A 22,588-nucleotide genomic window follows, 5' to 3' on the forward strand; every position below is an offset into this window, starting at 1 on the left:
AGGGAAGAGAAAATGGTCCCAAGGCAATCATGTCTTTGTGGAAGACTGTCAGACCATAACTGGATTCTAGCACCTCAAGTCATTGTCCCAACTTACTCCACTGGGCCTGTGTAGGGTCGGGGAAGGATGCTGTCCATGGAGGAGTGGCTCTAGGTTCTGGAGGCCTTCTAAGACACCCTTCTAACTACTGAGGCCAAGTTCCGTCTCCTGCCTCTGGACTAAAGGACTCAGAGTGAGTCCAGCAACTAGTTTCCTAGGCAGGGAAAAGTGAAATTAAGGAAAAAAAAAAGGAGAAGTTTTTAAGTAGTTATGTAAAAAGCAGAATAACCTACTTTTCTTTCTGTCCCTCAACAAACCTGGAGAACGTTTGGTCACTTTTCTCTATGTCATCATCATTAGGCTGAAGAATTTTTAATGTCCACTGTCCTGCATGGAATGGAACCAGGGATGACCCGTGAAGATCATGGTACCTTCAGAGACAGCGGAGAAGATCCAAATGGTCCTATTTATTCTCAGAACATGCATGGTTCTGAATAATACAGAAGGACCACTGTGCTCCTGGATGTGAGGTAAGGAGGTGGTCAGCATCAAATGGGGAAGCTGAATCACTAAAATCATAATTAATGCATAAAAGAAGCACGATGGTGTGGAACACCCTGGTCTGAGAACAAGGAGAACTGGGTCTGTCTCTGTCCATTTGACCCTAGGCCAGTGAGTCAATTTCCATGGATCTCAGTTCCATTGTCTTTTAAATGCAAGATACTGAGTATGATAATGTGTTCTACACACATTCCTAGACCTACACACATTTACCTAGACCATGTAAAAAATATGACAAAATATGTTGGTAAGCTGCAGAGTACAATACTACTTTGATACACACCTGGATTTTAACTCTGGCTTTACATCTTTTTATCTGGACAAATTACTCAACCTTTCTGGAATACCTATGTCTTACTGTGAAAAATAGCAGCATAGGGACTTCCCTGGTGGTGCAGTGGTTGAGAATCTGCCTGCCAATGCAGGGGACACGGGTTCGAGCCCTGGTCTGGGAAGATTCCACATGCCGCAGAGCAGCTGGGCCCGTGAGCCACAATTACTGAGCCTGCACGTCTGGAGCCTGTGCTCCACAACAAGAGAGGCCGCGATAGTGAGAGGCCTGTGCACTGTGATGAAGAGTGGCCCCCGCTTGCCACAACTAGAGAAAGCCCTTGCACAGAAATGAAGACCCAACACAGACATAAAAATTAATTAATTAATTAATTAATTTTAAAAATAAAATAGCAGCATATTTCAGGGTAAGGTGAATTGATCTTCAGCTTGCTTCATTACTATAGTAATAAAATGTCCTCACACAAGACTGTTTCTATCCATAACTCCTTAGCTCACAGGACCATTTATATTGAAGACCAATGCTCTACATTGTGAATCTTAATTTCTTTAGCAAAGACAAATTTTTAAATGGCAGTGAGCGAAGTGACTTTCTTTAACCAGAAGAAGGTGGCTGTTCCATTTCCATTCTCAGAACTGACCTGCTCCTGCCCAGGGAGGGGGAATGGGGAATAGGGAGGGTTGGAGAAGGCTGATGTCACACAGCCCTACATAAAAGCCTCCTTTGGGATCCTGCAGGCAGTTTGGAAGCAGCTGGAAGAATGAGTTAGGTCCTGGTTGTGAGATTTTTTTGTTTTTTTAATCACACACAGACACAGCTGTTGAGCAAAATGCAGACTCCACAGAAAAGCCCAAGCCTCAGACCTTTCAAGCAGAGAAAGAGCTTAGGTAAAGTTCTCAGAATAGCTGGGTTTTGGCCCTTGAGACAGGGAGAGAAGAAGATACAGACTTCTGTTACATGCTGATGTGTTCATTTAATCTTAAATGTTCACAGCAACCAGAAGAGAGGAAGTTGCTGGAATCCGAGTGAAGTTCCCTGGCAAGATCCCGGTAAGACATTGAACTCCTCAGGGGACGCCTGTGATATCCTGTTCTTTGAGAAAACAAAACCCAGGGAGAGACCTTCAAGATGGCAGAATTGTAAGACGTGGAGATCACCTTCCTCCCCACAAATACATCAGAAATACATCCACATGTGGAACAACTCCTACAGAACACCTACTGAATGCTGGCAGAAGACCTCAGACTTCCCAAAAGGCAAGAAACTCCCCACATACCTGGGTAGGGCAAAAGAAAAAAGAAAAAACAGAGACAAAAGAATAGGGACGGGACCTGCACCAGTGGGAGGGAGCTGTGAAGGAGGAAAGGTTTCCACACACTAGGAAGCCCCTTCGTGGGCGGAGACTGCGGGTGGCGGAGGGGGGAAGCTTCAGAGCCACGGAAGAGAGCGCAGCCACAGGGGTGCGGAGGGCAAAGCGGAGAGATTCCCGCACAGAGGATCGGTGCCGACCAGCACTCACCAGCCCAAGAGGCTTGTCTGCTCACCCGCCGGGGCGGTTAGGGACTGGAGCTGAGACTCAGGCTTCATAAGTCAGATCCCAGGGAGAGGACTGGGGTTGGCTGTGTGAACACAGCCTGAAGGGGGCTAGTGCACCACAGCTAGCCAGGAGGGAGTCCAGGGGAAAAGTCTGGAACTGCCTAAGAAGCAAGAGACCATTGTTTCGGGGTGCGCGAGGAGAGGGGATTCAGAGCACCGCCTAAACGAGCTCCAGAGACAGGCGTGAGCCGCCGCTATCAGTGCAGACCCCAGAGACGGACATGAAACGCTAAGGCTGCTGCTGCAGCCACCAAGAAGCCTGTGTGCAAGCACAGGTCACTATCCACACCTCACAACCCAGGAGCCTGTGCAGCCCGCCACTGCCAGGGTCCCGTGATCCAGGGACAACTTCCCCGGGAGAACACACAGTGCACCTCAGGCTATTGCAATGTCAGGCCAGCCTCTGCCACTGCAGGCTCGCCCCGCATTCTGTACCCCTCCCACCCCCTGGCCTGAGTGAGCCAGAGCCCCCTAATCAGCTGCTACTTTAATCCCGTCCTGTCTGAAGAAAGAACAGATGCCCTCAGGTGACCTACACGCAGAGGCAGGGCCAAATCCAAAGCTGAACCCCAGCAGCTGTGGGAACAAAGAAGAGAAAGGGAAATTTCTCCCAGCAGCCTCAGGAGCAGTGGATTAAATCTCCACAATCAACTTGATATACCCAGCATCACTGGAACACCTGAATAGACAATGAATCATCCCAAAATTGAGGAGGTGGACTTTGGGGGCAACGATATATATTTTTTCCTTTTCTCTTTTTGTGATTATATGTATGCTTCTTTGTGTGGTTTTCTGTGTATAGCTTTGCTTTCACCATTTGTCCTAGGATGCTGTCTGTCTGTTTTTTGTTTTTTGTTTCTTTTAGTATAGTTCTTAGTGCTTGTTATCATTGGTGGATTTGTTTTTTGTTTTTTGTTTTCTAAACGTCTTTATTGGAGTATAATTGCTTTACAATGGTGTGTTAGTTTCTGCTTTATAACAAAGTGACTCAGCTATACATATACATATATCCCCATATCCCTTCCCTTTTGCATCTCCCTCCCTCCCACCCCTCTAGGTGGTCAAAAAGCACCGAGCTGATCTCCCTGTGCTATGTGGCTGCTTCCCACTAGCTATCAATTTTACATTTGGTAGTGTATATAAGTCCATGCCACTCTCTCACTTTCTCCCAGCTTACCCATCCCCCTCCCTATATCCTCAAGTCCATTCTCTACGTCTGTGTCTTTATTCCTGTCCAGTCCCTAGGATCTTCAGAAAATTATTTATTTATTTATTTATTTTTTAGATTCCATATATATGTGTTAGCATACGGTATTTGTTTTTCTCTTTCTGACTTACTTCACTCTGTATGACAGACTCTAGGTCCATCCACCTCACTACAAATAACTCATTTTTGTTTCTTTTTATGGCTGAGTAATATTCCATTGTATATATGTGCCACATCTTCTTTATCCATTCATCTGTCAATGAACACTGAGGTTGCTTCCATGTCCTGGCTATTGTAAATAGAGCTGCGGTGAACATTGTGGTACATGACTCTTTAAAATTATGGTTTTCTCAGAGCACATGCCCAGTAGTGGGATTACTGGGTCGTATTGTATTTCTATTTTTAGCTTTTTAAGGAAACTCCATACTGTTATACATAGTGGTTGATCAATTTACATTCCCACCAACAGTGCAAGAGGCTTCCCTTTTCTCCACACCCTCTCCAGCATTTGTTGTTTGTAGATTTTCTGATGATGACATTCTAACTGGTGTGCAGTATCTCATTATAGTTTTGATTTGCATTTCTCTATTGATTAATGATGTTGAGCATCTTTTCATGTGTTTGTTGGCAATCTGTATATCTTCTTTGGAGAAATGTCTATTTATGTCTTCTGCCCACTTTTGGATTGTGTTGTTTGGTTTTTTTTTGATATTGACCTGCATGAGCTGCTTGTAAATTTTGGAGATTAATCCTTTGTCAGTGGCTTCATTTGCAAATATATTTTCCCATTCTGAGGATTGTCTTTTAGTCTTGTTTATGGTCTCCTTTGCTGTGCAAAAGCTTTTAAGTTTGATTAGGTCTCATTTGTTTATTTTTGTTTTTATTTCCATTTTTCTAGAAGGTGGGTCAAAAAGGATCTTGCTATGATTTATGTCATAGAGTGTTCTGCCTATGTTTTCCTCTACGAGTTTTATAGTGTCTGGCCTTGACATTCAGGTCTCTAATCCACTTTGAGTTTATTTTTGTGTATGGTGTTAGGGAGTGTTCTAATTTCATTCTTTTACTTGTAGCTGTCCAATTTTCCCAGCACCACTTATTGAAGAGCCTTTTCTCCACTGTATATTCTTGCCTCCTTTATCAAAAATAAGGTGACCATATGTGCATAGGTTTATCTCTAGGCTTTCTATCCTGTTCCATTGATCTATATTTCTGTTTTTGTGCCAGTACCGTACTGTCTTGATTACTGTAGCTTTGTAGTATAGTCTGAAGTCCGGAAGCCTGATTCCTCCAGCTCCGTTTTTCTTTCTCAAGATTGCTATGGCTTTTTGGGGTCTTTCATGTTTCCCTACAAATTGTGAAATATTTTGTTCAAGTTCTCTGAAAAATGCCATTGGTAGTTTGATAGGAATTGCATTGAATCTGTAGATTGCTTTGGGTAGTAGAGTCATTTTCACAATGTTGATTAATCCAATCCAAGAACATGGTATATCTCTCCATCAGTTGGTATCATCTTTAATTTCTTTCATCAGTGTTTTATAGTTTTCTTCATACAATTCTTTTGTCTCCTTAGGTAGGTTTATTCCTAGGTATTTTACTCTTTTTGTTGCAGTGGTAAATGGGAGTGTTTCTTTAATTTCTCTTTCAGATTTTTCGTCATTAGTGTATAAGAATGCAAGAGATTTCTGTGCATTAATTTTGTATCCTACTACGTTAACAAGTTCATTGATTAGCTCTAGTAGTTTTCTGGTAGCATCTTTAGGGTTCTCATTTCATCTGCAAACAGTGACAGCTTTACTTCTTTTCCGATTTGGATTCCTTTTATTTCTTTTTCTTCTCTGGTTGCTGTGGCTAAAACTTCCAAAACTATGTTGAATAATAGTGGTGAGAATGCACAACCTTGTCTTCTCCCTGATCTTAGAGGAAATGGTTTCAGTTTTTCCCCATTGAGAATGATGTTGGCTGTGGGTTTGTCATATATGGCCTTTATTATGTTGAGGTAAGTTCCCTCTATGCCTACATTCTGGAGGGTTTTTATCATAAATGGGTGTTGAATTTTGTCAAAAGCTTTTTCTGCATCTATTGAAATGATCACATGGTTTTTATCCTTCAATTTGTTAATATAGTGTATCACATTGATTGATTTACATATATTGAAGAATCCTTACATTCCTGGGATAAACCCCAGTTGATCATGATGTATGATCCCTTTAATGTGCTGTTGGATTCTGTTTGCTAGTAATTTGTTGAGGATTTTTGCATCTATGTTCATCAGTGATATTAGCCTGTAGTTTTCTTTCTTTGTGACATCTTTGTCTGGTTTTGGTATCACAGTGATGGTGGCCTCATAGAATGAGTTTGGGGGTGGTCCTCCCTCTGCTATATTTTGGAAGAGTTTGAGAAAGATAAGTGTTAGCACTTCTTTATGTTTGATAGAATTCGCCTATGAAGTCATCTGGTCATGGGCTTTTGTTTGTTGGAAGATTTTTAAACACAGTCTCAATTTCAGTGCTTCTGATTGATCTGTTTACATTTTCTATTTCTGCCTGGTTCAGTCTCAGAAGGTTGTACTTTTCTAAGAATTTGTCCATTTCTTCCAGGTTGTCCATTCTATTGACATATAGTTGCTTGTAGTAATCTCTCATGATCTTTGGATTTCTTCAGTGTCAGTTGTTACTTCTCCTTTTTCATTTCTAATTCTATTGATTTGAGTCTTCTCCCTTTTATTCTTGATGAGTCTGGCTAGTGGTTTATCAATTTTATCTTCTCAAAGAACCAGCTTTTAGTGTTATTGATCTTAGCTATTTTTTCCTTCATTTCTTTTTCATTTATTTCTGATCTGATCTTCATGGTTTCTTTCCTTCTGCTAACTTTGGGGGTTTTTTTTGTTCTTCTTTCTCTAATTGCTTTAGGTGTAAGGTTAGGTTATTTATTTGAGGTGTTTCTTGTTTCTTGAGGTAGGATTGTATTGCTATAAACTTCCCTCTTAGAACTGCTTTTGCTGCATCCTATATGTATTGGGTTGTTGTGTTTTCATTGTCATTTGTTTCTAGGTATTTTTTGATTTCCTCTTTGATTTCTTCAGTGGTCTCTTGGTTATTCAATAGTGTATTCTTTAGCCTCCATGTATTTGTATTTCTTACAGATTTTTTCCTGTAATTGATATCTAGTCTCATAGCACTCTTGTCGGAATAGATACTTGATATGGTTTCAATTTTCTTAAATTTACCAAAGGTTGATTTGTGATCAACAAGATATGATCTATTCTGGAGAATGTTCCATGATCACTGGAGAAGAAAGTGTATCCTGTTGTTTTTGGATGGAATGTCCTATAAATATCAATTAAATCCATCTAGTTTAATGTGTCATTTAAAGCTTGTGTTTCTTTATTTATTTTCATTTTGGATGATCTGTCCATTGGTGAAAGTGGAGTGTTAAAGTCCCCTACTATGATTGTGTTACTGTCGATTTCCCCTTATATGGCTGTTAGCATTTGCCTTATGTATTGAGGTGCTCCTATGTTGGGTGCATTAATATTTACAATTGTTTTATCTTCTTCGTGGATTGATCTCTTGAACATTATGCAGCATCCTTCTTTGTCTCTTGTAATAGTCTTTATTTTAAAGTCTATTTTGTCTGATAGGAGAATTGCTACTCCAACTTTCTTTTGATTTCCATTTGCATGGAATATCTTCTTCCATCCCCTCACTTTCAGTCTGTATGTGTCCCTAGGTCTAAACTGGGTCTCTTGTAGGCAGCATATATATGGGTCTTGTTTTTGTATCCATTCAACCAGTCTATGCCTTTTGGTTGGAGCATTTAATCCATTTACATTCAAGGTAATTATCGATATGTATGTTCCTATTACCATTTTCTTAATTGTTTTGGGTTTGTTATTTTGGGTCTTTTCCTTCTCTTGTGTTTCCTGTCTAGAGAAGTTCCTTTAGATTTTGTTGTAATGCTGGTTTGGTGGTGCAAAATTTTCTTATCTTTTGCTTGTCTGTAAAGGTGTTAATTTCTCCATCAAATCTGAATGAGATCCTTGCTTTGTTGTAGTTTCTCCCCTTTCATCACTTAAAATATGTCCTGCCACTCCCTTCTGGCTTGCAGAGTTTCACTGAAAAATCAGTTGTTAACCTTATGGGGATTCCCTTGTATGTTATTTCTTGTTTTTCACTTGCTGGTTTTAATAGTTTTTCATTGTATTTAATTTTTCATAATTTGATTAATATGTGTCTTGATGTGTTTCTCCTTGGATTTATCCTGTATGGGACTCTCTGCACTTCCTGGACTTGATTGACTCTTTCCTTTCCCATATTAGGGAAGTTTTCAACTATAATCTCTTCAAATATCTTCTCAGTCCCTTTCTTTTTCTCTTCTTCTGGGACCCTTATAATTCGAATGATGGTGCATTTAATGTTGTCCCAGAGGTCTCTGAGACGGTCCTCAATTCTTTTCATTCTTTATTCTTTGTTCTGCTCTGCGGTAGTTATTTCCAATATTTTTTCTTCCAGGTCACTTATCCGTTCTTCTGCCTCAGTTATTCTGCTATTGATTCCTTCTAGAGAATTTTTAATTTCATTTATTTTGTTGTACATCGTTATTTGTTTGCTCTTTAGTTCTTCTATGTCCCTGTTAAACTTTTTTTGTATTTTCTCCAATCTATTTCCAAGATTTTGAATCATGTTTACTATCATTACTTTGAATTCTTTTTCAGGTAGACTGCCTATTTCCTCTTCTTTTGTTTGGTCTGGTGCGTTTTTACCTTGCTCCTTCATCTGCTGTATGTTTCTCTGTCTTCTCATTTTGCTTAACTTACTGTATTTGGGGTCTCCTTTTCACAGGCTACAGTTCGTAGTTCCCATTGTTTTTGGTGTCTGCCCCTAGTGGCTAAGGTTGATTCAGTGGATTGTGTAGGCTTCCTGGTGGAGGGGAGTGGTGACTGTGTTCTGGTAGGTGGGGCTAGGTCCTGTCTTTCTGGTGGGCTGGGCCACATCCAGCGGTGTGTTTTGGGGTGTCTGTGAACTTAGGATGATTTTACGCAGCCTCTCTGCTAATGGGTGGGGTTGTATTCCTGTCTTTCTAGTTTTTTGGCATAGGGTTTCCAGCACTGTAACTTGCTGGTCATTGAGTGGTATTGGGGCTTAGCATTGAGATGGCGGTCTCTGGGTGAGATTTCGCCATTTGATATTACATGGAGTTGGGAGGACTCTGCTGGACAAATGTCCTGAACTCGGCTCTCCCACCTCAGAGGCACAAGCCTGACACCAGGCTGGAGCATGAAGACCCTGTCAGCCACCCAGCTCAGAAGAAAAGGGACAAAAAAAGAAAGAAGGAAAGCAAAAACTAAAATAACGTAAAATGAAGTTATTAAAATAAGAAATATAAAAAACTTTTTTAGACAGAAAGAAAGAAGAGAGCAACCACACCAGAAAGAAAACCACCAATGATATCAAGCGCTAAACACTATATTAAAAAAAAAAATTCGGACAGACAGAACCCTAGGACAAGTGGTAAAAGCAAAGCTATATAGACAAAATCACACAAAGAAGCATACATATACACACTCACACACAAAAAAAGAAAATATATATGTATCTATATATAAAAAATGGGGAGAACAACCAAATCAATAAACAAATCTATCAATAATAATAAACTCTAAATACTAAGCTAAGATAAACATAAAACCAGAAACAAATTAGATACAGAAAGCAAACCCTAAGTCTACAGTTTTTCCCAAAGTCCACTGACTCAATTTTGGGAAGATTCATTGTATATTCAGGTATTCCAGAGATGCTGCATACATCAAGTTCATTGTGGAGATTTAATCTACTGATCCTGAGGCTGCTGGGAGAAATTTCTCTTTCTCTTATTTGTTTGCACAGCTCCTGGGGTTCAGCTTTGGATATGGCCCTGCCTCTGCATGCAGGTCACCTGAGGGTGTCTGTTCCTTCTTCACACAGTACGGGGTTAAAGTAGCAGCTCATTAGGGGGCTCTGGCACACTCAGGCCGGGGGGAGGGAGGGGTGCGGAATGCGGGGTAAGCCTGAGGCGGCAGAGACCAACATGACATTGGAACAGCCTGAGGCACGCCATGTGTTTTCCTGGGGAAGTTGTCCCTGGATCACGGGCCTCTGGCAGTGGCAGGCTGCACAGGCTCCCAGGAGGGGAGGTGTGGATAGTGACCTGTGCTTGCACATAGGCTTCTTGGTGGCTGCAGAAGCAACCTTAGCATCTAATGCCCTTCGCTGGTGTCCACACTGATAGCCGTGGCTCGCACCCATCTCTGGAGCTCATTTAGGCAGTGCTCTGAATCCCCTCTCCTCGTGCACCCCAAAACAATGGTCTCTTGCCTCTTAGGCAGTTCCAGACTTTTATCTGGACTCCCTCCTGGTTAGCTGTGGCTCACTATCCCCCTTCAGGCTGTGTTCATACAGCCAACCCCAGTCCTCTCCCTTGGATCTGACCTCCAAAGCCCAAGATTCAGCTCCCAGCCCACACATGCCCTGGCGGGTGAGCAGACAAACCTCTTGGGCTAGTAAGTGCTGATCGGCAGTGATCCTCTGTGCGGGAATCTCTCTGCTCTTCCCTCTGCACCACTGTTGCTGCGCTCTCCTCCATGGCTCTGAAGCTTCCACCCCACCACCCCCTGTCTCCGCCAGTGAAGGGGCTTCCTAGTGTGTGGAAACTTGTTCTCCTTCACAGCTCCCTCTCAGAGGTTCAGGTCCTCTCCCTATTGTTTTTCCTCTGTTTTTACTTTTTTCTTTTGCCCTACCCAGGTACATGGGGAGTTTCTTGCCTTTGGGGAAGTCTGAGGTCTTCTGCCAGCATTTAATAGGTGTTCTGTAGGAGTTGTTCCACATGTAGGTGTATTTCTGATGTATTTGTAGGGAGAAAGGTGATCTCCACGTCTTGCTCCTCTGCCATCTTGAAGGTCTCCTCGGTGGATTTGTCTTTTTGTTTGGTTGCTCTCTTCTTTCTTTCTCTTATTTATTCCTTTAAAATTTTTTTAATAATTATTTTTTATTTTTATTTTAATAACTATTTTTACTTTATTATTTTTCTTTCTTTCTTTCTCTTTTTCTCCCTTTTCTTCTGAGCTGTGTGGCTGACAAGGTCTTGGTGCTCTGGCCGGGTGTCAGGCCTGTGCCTCTGAGATGGGAGAGCCTAGTTCAGGACATTGGTCCAGCAGAGACTTCCTGGCTCTAAGTAATATCAAATGGCGAAAGCTCTCCCAGAGATCTCCATCTCAATGCTAAGACCTAGTTCCACTCAATGACCAGCAAGCTACAGTGCTGGACACCCTATGCCAAACAGCTAGCAAGACAGGAACACAACCCCTTCCATTAGAAGAAAGGCTGCCTAAAATCATAATAAGATCACAGACACCCCAATACACACCACTGGACGCCATCCTGCCCACCAGAAAGACAAGATCCAGCCTTACCCAACACAGGCGCTAGTCCCCTCCACCAGGAAGCCTACACAACCCACTGAACCAACCTTAAACACTAGGGGCATACAGCAAAAACAATGGTAGCTACGAACCTGCAGCCTGCGAAAAAGAGACGTGAAACAGAGTAAGTTAAGCAAAGTGAGAAGAAAGAGAAACACACAGGAGATGAAGGAGCAAGGTAAAACCCAGCAGACCAAACAAATGGAGAGGAAATAGGCAGTCGTCTACCTGAAAACGAATTCAGAGTAATGATAGTAAAGATGATCCAAAATCTTGGAAATAGAATGGAGAAAATACAAGAAATGTTTAACAAGGACCTAGAAGAACTAAACAGCAAACAAAAATAATGAACAACACAATAAATGAAATTAAAAATTCTCTAGAAGGAATCAATAGCAGAATAAATGAGGCAGAAGAATGGATAAGTGACCTGAAAGATAAAATAGTGGAAATAACTGCTGCCTAGCAGAATAAAGAAAAAAAATGAAAAGGATTGAGGACAGTCTCAGAGACCTCTGGGACAACATTAAACAAACCAACTTTCTAATTATAAGGGTCCCATTAGAAGAAGAGAAAAAGAAAGGGATGGAGAAAATATTTGAAGAGATTATAGTTGAAAACTTCCCTAATATGGGAAAGGAAAGAGTCAATCAAGTCCAGGAAGCGCAGAGAGCGCATATAGGATAAATCCAAGGAGAAACACACCAAGACACATATTAATCAAACTATCAAAAATTAAATACAAAGAAAAAATATTAAAAGCAGCAAGGGAAAAATGACAACATACAAGGGAACTTCCATAAGGGTAACAGCTGATTTCTCAGCAGAAACTCTACAAGCCAGAAGGGAGTGGCATGATATACTTAATGCAATGAACAGGAAGAACCTACAACCAAGATTACTCTACCCAGCAAGGATCTCATTCAGATTCAATGGAGAAATCAAAAGCTTTACAGACCAGCAAAAGCTAAGTGAATTCAGCACCACCAAACCAGCTCTACAACAAATGCTAAAGGAACTTCTCTAAGTATGAAACACAAGAGAAGAAAAGGACCTACAAAAACAAACCCAAAACAATTAAGAAAATGGTAATAGGAACATACATATCGATAATTACCTTAAACGTGAATGGATTAAATGCTCCAACCAAAAGACATGGGCTTGCTGAATGGATACAAAAACAGGACCCTTATATATGCTGTCTACAAGACACCCACTTCAGACCTAGGGACACATACAGACTGAAAGTGATGAGATGGAAAAAGATATTACATGCAAATGGTAATCAAAAGAAAGCTGGAGTAGCAATACTTATATCAGATAAAATAGACTTTAAAATAAAGACTGTTACAAGAGACAAGGAAGGACACTACATAATGATCAAGGGATCAATCCAAGAAGAAGATATAACAATTATAAATATATATGCACCCAACATAGGAGCACCTCAATACATTAGACAAATGCTAACAACTATAAAAGAGGAAATCAACAGTAACACAGTGAGAGTGGGGGACTTTAACAGCTCACTTACACCAATGGACAGATCATCCAAAATGAAAATAAGTAAGGAAACAGAATCTTTAAATGACACAATAGACCAGATAGATTTAATTGATATTTATAGGACATTCCATCCAAAAACAGCAGATTACACTTTCTTCTCAAGTGCTCACGGAACATTCTACAGGATAGAACACATCTTGGGTCACAAATCAAGCCTCAGTAAATTTAAGAAAATTGAAATCATATCAAGCATCTTTTCTGACCACAATGCTGTGAGATTAGAAATGAATTACAGGGAAAAAACCGTAAAGAACACAAAGACATGGAGGCTAAACAATACATAACTAAATAACCAAGAGATCACTGAAGAAATAAAAAAATAGCTAGAGACAAATGACAATGAAAACACGATGATCCAAAACCTATGGGATGCAGCAAAAGCAGTTCTAAGAAGGAAGTTTACAGCTATACAAGCCTACCTCAAGAAACAAGAAAAATCTCAAATAAACAATCTAACCTTACACCTAAAGGAACTAGAGAAATAAAAACAAACAAAACCCAAAGTTAGCAGAAGGAAAGAAATCATAAAGATCAGAGCAGAAATAAATAGAAACAAAGAAAACAATAGCAAAGATCAATAAAACTAAAAACTGGTTCTTTGAGAAGATAAGCAAAATTGATAAACCATTAGCCAGACTCATCAAGAAGAAGAGAGAGGACTCAAATCAATAAAATTAGAAATGAAAATGAAGTTACCACAGACACTGCAGAACTACAAGGCATCCTAAGAGACTACTACATGCAACTCTATGCCAATAAAATGGACAACCTGGAAGAAATGGACAAATTCTTAGAAAGGTATAACCTTCCAGGACTGAACCAAGAAGAAATAGATAATATGAACAGACCAATCACAATTAATGAAATTGAAACTGTGATTAAAAATCTTCCAACAAACAAAAGTCCAGGACCAGATGGCTTCACAGGTGAATTCTATCAAACATTTAGAGAAGAGCTAACACCCATCCTTCTCAAACTCTTCCACAAAATTACAGAGGAAGGAACACTCCCAAACTCATTCTATGAGGCCACCATCACCTTGATACCAAAACCAGACAAAGATATCACAAAAAAAGAAAATTACAGGCCAATATCATTGATGAATATAGATGCAAAAATCCTCAACAAAATACTAGCAAACAGAATCCAACAACACATTAAAAGGATCATACACCATGATCAAGTGGGATTTATCCCAGGGATGCAAGGATTCTTCCATATATGCAAATCAATCAATGTGATACACCATATTAACAAATTGAAGAATAAAATCCATATGATCATCTCAGTAGATGCAGAAAACGCTTCTGACAAAAGTCAATACCCATTTATGATAAAAACTCTCCAGAAAGTGGGCATAGAGGGAACCTACCTCAACATAATAAAGGCCATATATGACAAACCAACAGCAAACATCATTCTCAATGGAGAAAAACTGAAAGCATTTCCTCTAAGATCAGGAAGAAGACAAGGATGTCCACTCTCACCACTAGTATTCCACATAGTTTTGGAAGTCCTAGCCACAGCAATCAGAGAAGAAAAAGAAATAAAAGGAATACAAATTGGAACAGAAAAAGTGAAACTGTCACTGTTTGCAGATGACATGATACTATACATAGAGAATCCTAAAGATGCCACCAGAAAACTACCAGAGCTAATCAATGAATTTGGTAAAGTTGCAGGATACAAAATTAATACACAGAAATCTCTTGCATTCCTATACACTAATGATGAAAAATCTGAAAGATAAATTAAGGAAAAACTCCCATTTACCATTGCAACAAAAAGAAGAAAACACCTAGCAATAAACCTACCTAAGGAGACAAAAAAACCTGTATGCAGAAAACTATAAGACACTGATGAAAGAATTTAAAGATGATACCAACAGACGGAGAGACATACCATGTTCTTGTGTCGGGAACCAGCTGCAAGCTTACACAGTCCTTGCAGCTTAAAGCATGGCAAAGTCATGCTTAATTCCTGACAGGACCTGAAAGAGTAATTAGAGAAGATATGAGTCTTGGCCCGTGAGGTTGCTTGCGGTTTCTCTAACTATAGTTTGTCTTTGGCATATTTTGGTAATCACAGTCTGTTCTCACGCATGTTAATATTCTGGCTCGCAGAATGTTTTGTACTATAACTTCAACATTAAGGAAATACTGTCAGATGATTCTGTCTTGTGATTTTAACAAAAACATGTATTGCCTATTGCAATCTATAAAAAGAGTTTTGATGGGAAATAAAGGTGTGTGTGCTTATACACCACCCTCCTGACCCCATCTCTTCTTAATCCCCTCACCTGCTCTCAGGACTTGTTCCTCAGTCTAACAGTGACTGACATTCTTGAATTGGAAGAATCAATATTGTGAAAATGGCTATACTACCCAAAGCAATCTACAGATCCAGTGCAATCCCTATCAAATTACCAATTGCATTTTTTACATAACTAGAACAAAAAATCTTAAAATTTTTATGGAGACACAAAAGACCCCGAATAGCCAAAGCAGTCTTGAGGGAAAAAAACGGAGCTGGAGGAATCAGACTCCCTGACTTCAGACTCTACTACAAAGCTACAGTAACCAAGACAATATGGTACTGGCACAAAAACAGAAACATAGATCAATGGAACAAGATAGAAAGCCCAGAGATAAACCTATGCACCTATGGTCAACTAATCTATGACAAAGGAGGCAAAGATATACAATGGAGAAAAGATAGTCTCTTCAATAAGTGGTGCTGGGAAAACTGGACAGCTACATGTAAAAGAATGAAATTAGAACAATCCCTAATTCCATACATAAAAATAAACTCAAAATGGATTAGAGACCTAAATGTAAGACCGGACTCTATAAAACTCTTAGAGGAAAACATAGAAAGAACACTCTTTGACATAAATCACAGCAAGATCTTTTTTGATCCACCTCCTACAGTAATGGAAATAAAGACAAAAATAAACAAATGGGACCTAATGAAACTTAAAAGCTTTTGCAAAGCAAAGGAAACTACAAACAAGGCAAAAAGACAACCCTCAGAATGGGAGAATATATTTGCAAATGAAGCCACTGACAAAGGATTAATCTCCAAAATTTACAAGCAGCTCATGCAGCTCAATATCAAAAAACAAACAATGCAATGCAAAAATGGGCAGAAGACCTAAATAGACATTTCTGCAAAGAAGGTATACAGATTGCCAACAAACACATGAACGGATGCTCAACATCACTAATCATTAGAGAAATGCAAATCAAAACTACAATAAGGTATCACTTCACACCAGTCAGAATGGCCATCATCAGAAAATCTACAAACGATAAATGCTGGAGAGGGTGTGGAGATAATGGAACCCGCTTACACTGTTGGTGGGAATGTAAATTGATACAGCCATTACGGAGAACATTATGGCGGTTACTTAAAAAACTAAAAATAGAACTACCATCCAATCCAGCAATCCCAGTACTGGGCATATACCCTGAGAAAACCATAATTCAAAAAGAGTTCACTGGATGTTCATGCAGTTCCATGTTCACTGCAGCTCTATTTACAATAAACAAGACATGGAAGCAACCTAAGTGTCCATCAACAGATGAATGGATAAAGAGGATGTGACTCCTATATACAATGGAATATTACTCAGCCATAAAAAGAAATGAAACTGAGTTATTCGTAGTGAGGTAGATGGACCTAGAGTCTGTCATACAGAGTGAAGTAAGTCAGAAAGAGAAAAACAAATACCGTATGCTAACACATATATATGGAATCTAAAAAAAAAAAAATGGTTCTGAAGAACGTAGGGGCAAGACAGGAATAAAGACGAAGGTGTAGAGATTGGACTTGAGGACATGGGGAGTGGGAAGGGTAAGCTGGGACGAAGTGAGAGAGTGGCATGGACTTATATATACTACCAAATGTACAATAGATAGCTAGTCAGAAGCAACCGCATAGCACAGGGAGATCAGCTCAGTGCTTTGTGACCACCTAGCGGGATGGGATCAGGAGGGTGGGAGGGAGATGCAAGAGGGAGGAGATATGGGGATATCTGTATATGTATAGCTGATTCACTTTGTTATAAATCAGAAACTAACACACCATTGTAAAGCAATTATACTTCAATAAAGATGTTTAAAAAAAATGATGTGTTACATATACACAATGGAATATTACACAGCCATAAAAGGAACGAAATTGGGTCATTTGTAGAGACTTGGATGTATCTAGAGACTGTCATACAGAGTGAAGTAAGTCAGAAAGAGAAAATCAAATGTCATATATTAACGCATATATGTGGAACCAGAAAAATGGTACAGATGAACTGGTTAGCCGGGCAGAAATAGAGACACAGATGTAGAGAACAAACGTATGGACACCAAGGGGGGAAAGTGGTGGGGTTGGGGGGGTTGGTGGTGGTGGGATGAATTGGGAGATTGGGATTGACATGTATAAATTGATGTGTATAAGATGGATGACTAATAAGAACCTGCTGTATAAAAAAATAAATAAAATGAGATTCAAAATTTAAAAAAAATAACGCAGCCAATGACCTCCTTCTCTCTATTCCAAGTTCCTAAGATGTAGAGAACTGAGGCATATTCTTTGGCCGTTTCTTCAAAAGAGATTAAGATCGAAACTCTTGACAGGTGATAGTGGAGTGCTACCCCAGGGAGATGCTCCTGCCGTCACTGGACAAGACCAAGTTCCTAGTCACACAGGAGCTGACCATGACCCAGTTCCTCAGTGTCATCCGGTAGGTAACAAAGTGCTCATTGGGGTGTGTGCTGTGTGGCCCTGGGCTTTTTGGAACAATGAGAGATGGGATATGGCAGAGAGACAAGGAGAAGGATTTGTGCTTCACATTTTCTCTTCAACTCTGCCTTTAAAAAGGATGATCTCATGAGTAACCAATTTTAAAAAGATGTCAAGTACCTTGCTACAACACTAAAATAAGTGAGAGCTCCCAATGTTGATGTACCAGCTATATTTTCTTTTGCTTCAACATTTTAGTGGTACTGTGTTTTAATTTCTGTCTTCAAATTTCTCTAAGAATTTTTCAAAGTAATCTTTGGAAACTGGTCCAAAGCCCTCTGTTTTCAGGATTTTAAAAGCCTAGTGACAGCATTTTACCTCTAAATATTTTCCCCTTTGTGGCAGGGCTTTGGATTATCCAATGTTGGTTAACCACGTTGTGAAACTATTTCCTCTCCCACCCACAACATAAATTTAGCCCCTCCTAGCTGAGACTGGGGGTGTACTGACTGTGCCTCTAATGTATGGTTGGAGGGTGGTTAGATAGGGCTAACCATTACCAACAGATTCAGCTTGCTCTGCTATCAAAACAATCTAAAGTTTGAGGATGACTGTGCTAGAGTGGGGAGTTGGGGGCATCTTGGGTCGAGATGGCCAGACACTAGCCAAACAGAGGTAAGAAAGGCTGTGGATCAGGGGTCATTCCCTTCCAGGTTAACTTTTTCCCTTCCTGCCCCCCCCCAACACACACCCTCTTCCCCAACCCAGGAGCCGCATGGTCCTAGGGGCCACTGAAGCCTTTGCTGGTGAACAACAGGAGCTTCGGAAGTATGAATGTGACCATGGCAGAGATCTACAGGGACTACAAGGATGAGGATGGCTTCGTGTATGTGACCTATGCCTCCCAGATGTTTGGCTGCTTGGGGTCAGCAGCCCCCAAGGATGGGAGCAGCCTTGGGGGCAGGCCCTGCTATCCTCTATAACACGTATCCTCTAACCAATGCATTCACCAATGCAGGAGACACAGACTTCTTTCTGTGTGTGCAGTGATGGTCCAGGGGGCAAGGCCGCCCTGCAGTGATCAGCACCAGCCATGACAGTGAGGCGAGGCCTGCCCCGTTTCCTTTTTGTGCTCGTGGGCTTTGGTGGCTCTTGAGAATTTTGTAAATAGTAAGTCTTTTCTAAGTGGTTAACTTGTGCAATGAGATGGGGAGGTATTTTAAGCGTCTCCTCTGGTGGAAGCCAGGCTAGAGGCCCTTGAGGGGTTTGATCTCCCTGTTGTGGGCAGGAGTCACGTGTATGCTCGGGCACGGAGAACCTGAGATGTGTGGATGGTCTCCGTGGAGCCTAACGCAACCAGTGTGAACTGCCTCATGGTGGGAGGGGGGAGGGGATGGGCGCAGAGGGGAAGTGGTATTATCTGTGTCATTAAAGAGATTACTGTTATTTCCACAGCATTCACTTGACTTGGTTATTTCCCCTTATATTCTTTTAGTCTGTCCATGCCACACAGATTTATGCCAGAGTTGTTACTGCTCAGTTTCAAATAATTTAGATGATTAGTTTTCCTTGCAATAGAATTTTTAAAATAATGACTTGTGTTTAAATCCTTGTTATGGGGCTTGGGGCTTATGCTGACAGAGTGGAGCCAGCAGCACCAGGATGGTGCTGCTGGAGAGTGAGCAGTTCCTGACGGAGCTGACCAGGCTCTTCCAGAAGTGCCGGTTGTCGGGCAGCGTGTGCATCACCCTGAAGAAGTATGATGGTCGAACTAAACCCATTCCAAGGAAGGGGTCTGTGGAGGGCTTTGAGCCCACAGAAAACAAGTGTCTGTTAAGAGCTACTGATGGGAAAAAGAAGATCAGCACTGTGGTGAGCTCCAAAGAAGTGAATACGTTTCAGATGGCTTGTTCAAACCTATTGAGAGCTAACATGGATGGGCTGGAGAAGAGGGACAAAAAGAGCCAGAGTAAGAAGAACAAAGCAGGGCAGTGAAGGGCACCAGATTTCCCGCCTTCACCAGCTAACCACTGAATTGCTATTTTTCCTTGGGTTTTTACTTTTGGCCACAAAGCTGGGTTTCTGATTCCCCTACAGTAACTGTTTTCATGTGAGATTAGGGTCATTTTTGGATGGAAGAAGGGCTGTAGTGTTTACAGGGTAGTTACAAGAAGCCAGTTTAATTTAGGTCTGGCTAAGTGGTCTGTGTTGTGTGGTTGTAAGTTTCTGGATAATAGTTTACAGTCTCTGTAGCCGTCTGTGAAGAGCACTGTATCATTAAACCAGTATTTATCAGCACTGACCATCTTTTATTCCTTTTCCCACCCCATAAAAAGTTTCTGGCAATAGCTCCTCATTCTGGAATGATGTGATTATGAACAGGCTTTAAGCCCTGTCTTATGGGTTACTGGAATTGAAACCTGACAATTTTATAAAATGTTGTGTTATTTCATGGGTATTTTTCCCAACTTGCTGTATAATTTTATCATCATAGTTCCTTTAGCAAATTTGAATGAGTTCTCATAGCCAAATGAGAGTTTGTTTAACCAAACTAAGGATAAGCCTATTACAAAATCATCAAGAATAAAGATTCCAAGTTAATGATGATTTAAAAAAAAATCCTTATTATGGGCCAGGCATTGTTCAATGCACTCTACATGTATTAAGTCCTCATAATCATTTTATCTGTTAAGTATTATTACTCCCATTTTAAGGATGAGGAAATTGGGTCAGAGAAAGGTCAAGAAACTCACCTAACAACTAGCAAGCAGCAAAACCAGGTTTTGAAATCAGGCAGACTGGTGTAGAACCCAGGCTCTTATCCCCTCTACAAGTCTTCCTTTATTCACTTGGTGAGAACCTACTAGTGCTTGAATTGAAGCTGAGTGACACTTGCTTACTACCCCGCACGGGAGACAGAGTTGTGAACACAAAACTGCAGAGGAGCTTGGTCACATAAAAATAGTTAACGGGGAGCGTGGGGGAGACCGAAGGAGGGAGAGCTTCCAGGGGAGTGCAGTCTGAACTGGGTTTGGAGAAGGAAAAAGTAATTTCATGAGAAGGGATAATTTTTTTTTTTTTACCAGCAAAATGGGTTTATTCCTGAGCAGCAAAGAATTGTAGTTTGGGACGTGCAACTATGGCAAACCACATGCAAATCTGGTAAAACAAAAGAGAGGAAAGTCTTTTATAGAGGAGAAGGGGAAGTTAGGAGGGGTTGTTATGAACAAACATTGTCTGAGTCGTGAACATCTCTCATTGGCTGAGCTGTTGTGAGAAGAAAATCTTCTTGCTGGTGATAGTAGTGTCACTTCCTGCAGGAGATGCAAGATACCATCTCTTTCTGTTGGGATCTGTATTGACATTGAGTGAGAGCTCCCCCTCTGGCCTCCTGACTCCAGTTTAGTGAAGTTTCCCTTTATTAATTTGTTTCTTTTGTTTTTTATTCACTTATGGTGAGTAAACATTGATTAAACATCTCTTGTGTGCCAGGCGCTTCAAAGAGCTGGAGCTACAGCAGCAAACAAGACAAATAAGGGGCCAGCCTCACGCAGCTCTCTCCAGTGAGGGAAGAAAGAAAACACAGAGAAGCATTATAAGTGGTATGAAGGCCAGGAGACAGGGTCCTGGGACAGAGATGGGGAGATACCTTACCTTGGTGGTCAGGGAGACCTCGCTGAGGAGTGACAATTGAAATGAGTCCATAAGAGAAGGAGCCAGCCCTGCGTAGATCTGGGGGAGAACTTGTACACTTTGCAGGAAAGTGAGCTGTGATGTTTTGATTTCCAGTATTTTTACTGATGCTGCTTCCCTACATGTTTTGGCTTTTCTGGTTGGAGCAGGATGTTTTCAGTGGCTCTATTTACAATGGGCACATAATAAAGGTTCACCAAATAACTTATTGGTAGCTACTTTCTTTTAGTCCTTTCTCTAGACCCTGGAGTCTCTAATGAGTCTTGCTTTCATTTATACCCAGTCTTCAGTTATTTCATTTGACCATTTCTTTACCACCCCCACAGAATAATCTGGGCCAATTTCTCTTGAACAATGAACACTGTAACATTAAACCAAATTAAACTGAACTATTATTTTAGATGATTACATTACATTCAATTAAACTAAAAAGAACAACAATGAAAAGTATCCATTAGCCACCAGAATGGAGGTAGAAATGACTAGAGGGGTGGGAATACAGAGGGTAGAAGTAGGAAGATTCAAGAGAAGATTCCTCAGGAACTATTTCTTCTGTACTCAGCCTGTTTTTTTTTAAAATAAATAAATTAATTAATTAATTAATTTATGGCTGTGTTGGGTCTTCGTTTCTGTGCGAGGACTTTCTCTAGTTGCGGCGAGCGGGGGCCACTCTTCATCGCGGTGCACGGGCCTCTCACTATCGCGGCCTCTCTTGTTGCGGAGCACAGGCTCCAGACGCTCAGGCTCAGTAGTTGTGGCTCACGGGCTTAGTTGCTCCGCGGCATGTGGGATCTTCCCAGACCAGGGCTTGAACCCACGTGCCCTGCACTGGCAGGCAGATTCTTAACCACTGCGCCACCAGAGAAGCCCTCAACCTGTTTTTGATGTTCCGTCCCATCAATTTCTTCCTTTTTATTTTCCATTCAGGCCTTTACCACCAAGAAGAAAAAGGACACAAAACACAACTTTGTTGTTAACTCTTGCTGCATAACAAACTAAGTTTCAGTGACATAAAACAAGGATTTATTATTTCCATGGAGAAATCCTGGAAATTCCCATGATTCTGTGGATTGGTTGGAGGTTCCTCCGCTGTGTTCACCTGGGCTCACTCACTCAGCTGGAGGATCCGAAGCTGGAAGTTCTGAGAAGAGCTGCCCTCCGCTGCCACCAGGCCCAGCCTTTGGTTCTGGCTATTTTCTGGTGGCTTGGACCACTCACTTTGCCTCTTATCCTCAGAAAGCTAGGTCAGCTCCTCAAATGGGGGCTTCAGGGCTGCGTTCCAAGAGGGCAAAGTGGAAAATGCAAGTCCTCTTGTAGCTCTGGCTCTGGACACCGGCCCAGTGTCATTTCTGCCACATTCTTTGGTAAAGCCCAGATTAAGGCGGTGGGGGAAAGAGCACCTCTTGACAGAAAAAACTTCAATTCAGAATCTGTGACC

General features: G+C 41.0%; 2 protein-coding genes across 2 annotated transcripts; both read left to right on the plus strand.

Annotated features, from left to right (window-relative positions):
• Positions 1-1,721: 1,721 nt before the first annotated feature.
• On the plus strand, positions 1,722-18,440 carry MAP1LC3C (microtubule associated protein 1 light chain 3 gamma). The gene is given in 5 exon segments (XM_036827228.1): positions 1,722-1,779; positions 1,886-1,941; positions 17,352-17,458; positions 18,226-18,258; positions 18,260-18,440. Coding segments are annotated over 5 exon segments (435 nt in total).
• A 643-nt stretch (positions 18,441-19,083) lies between these two features.
• Positions 19,084-19,753, plus strand: LOC118879855 (signal recognition particle 14 kDa protein-like). Its single transcript, XM_036822970.1, has one exon. It carries the CDS (start codon positions 19,120-19,122, stop codon positions 19,450-19,452), a length of 333 nt encoding a protein of 110 aa, XP_036678865.1. The 5' UTR covers positions 19,084-19,119; the 3' UTR covers positions 19,453-19,753.
• Positions 19,754-22,588: the final 2,835 nt, after the last annotated feature.

Source organism: Balaenoptera musculus, chromosome 1 (assembly GCF_009873245.2).
Source record: "Balaenoptera musculus isolate JJ_BM4_2016_0621 chromosome 1, mBalMus1.pri.v3, whole genome shotgun sequence".
NCBI classification, from domain to species: Eukaryota; Metazoa; Chordata; class Mammalia; order Artiodactyla; family Balaenopteridae; genus Balaenoptera; species Balaenoptera musculus.

What these genes read in the sequence shown, in the direction of transcription:
- LOC118879855 (XM_036822970.1), top strand. Translation starts at nt 19,120, where the DNA reads ATGGTGCTGCTGGAGAGTGAGCAGTTCCTGACGGAGCTGACCAGGCTC.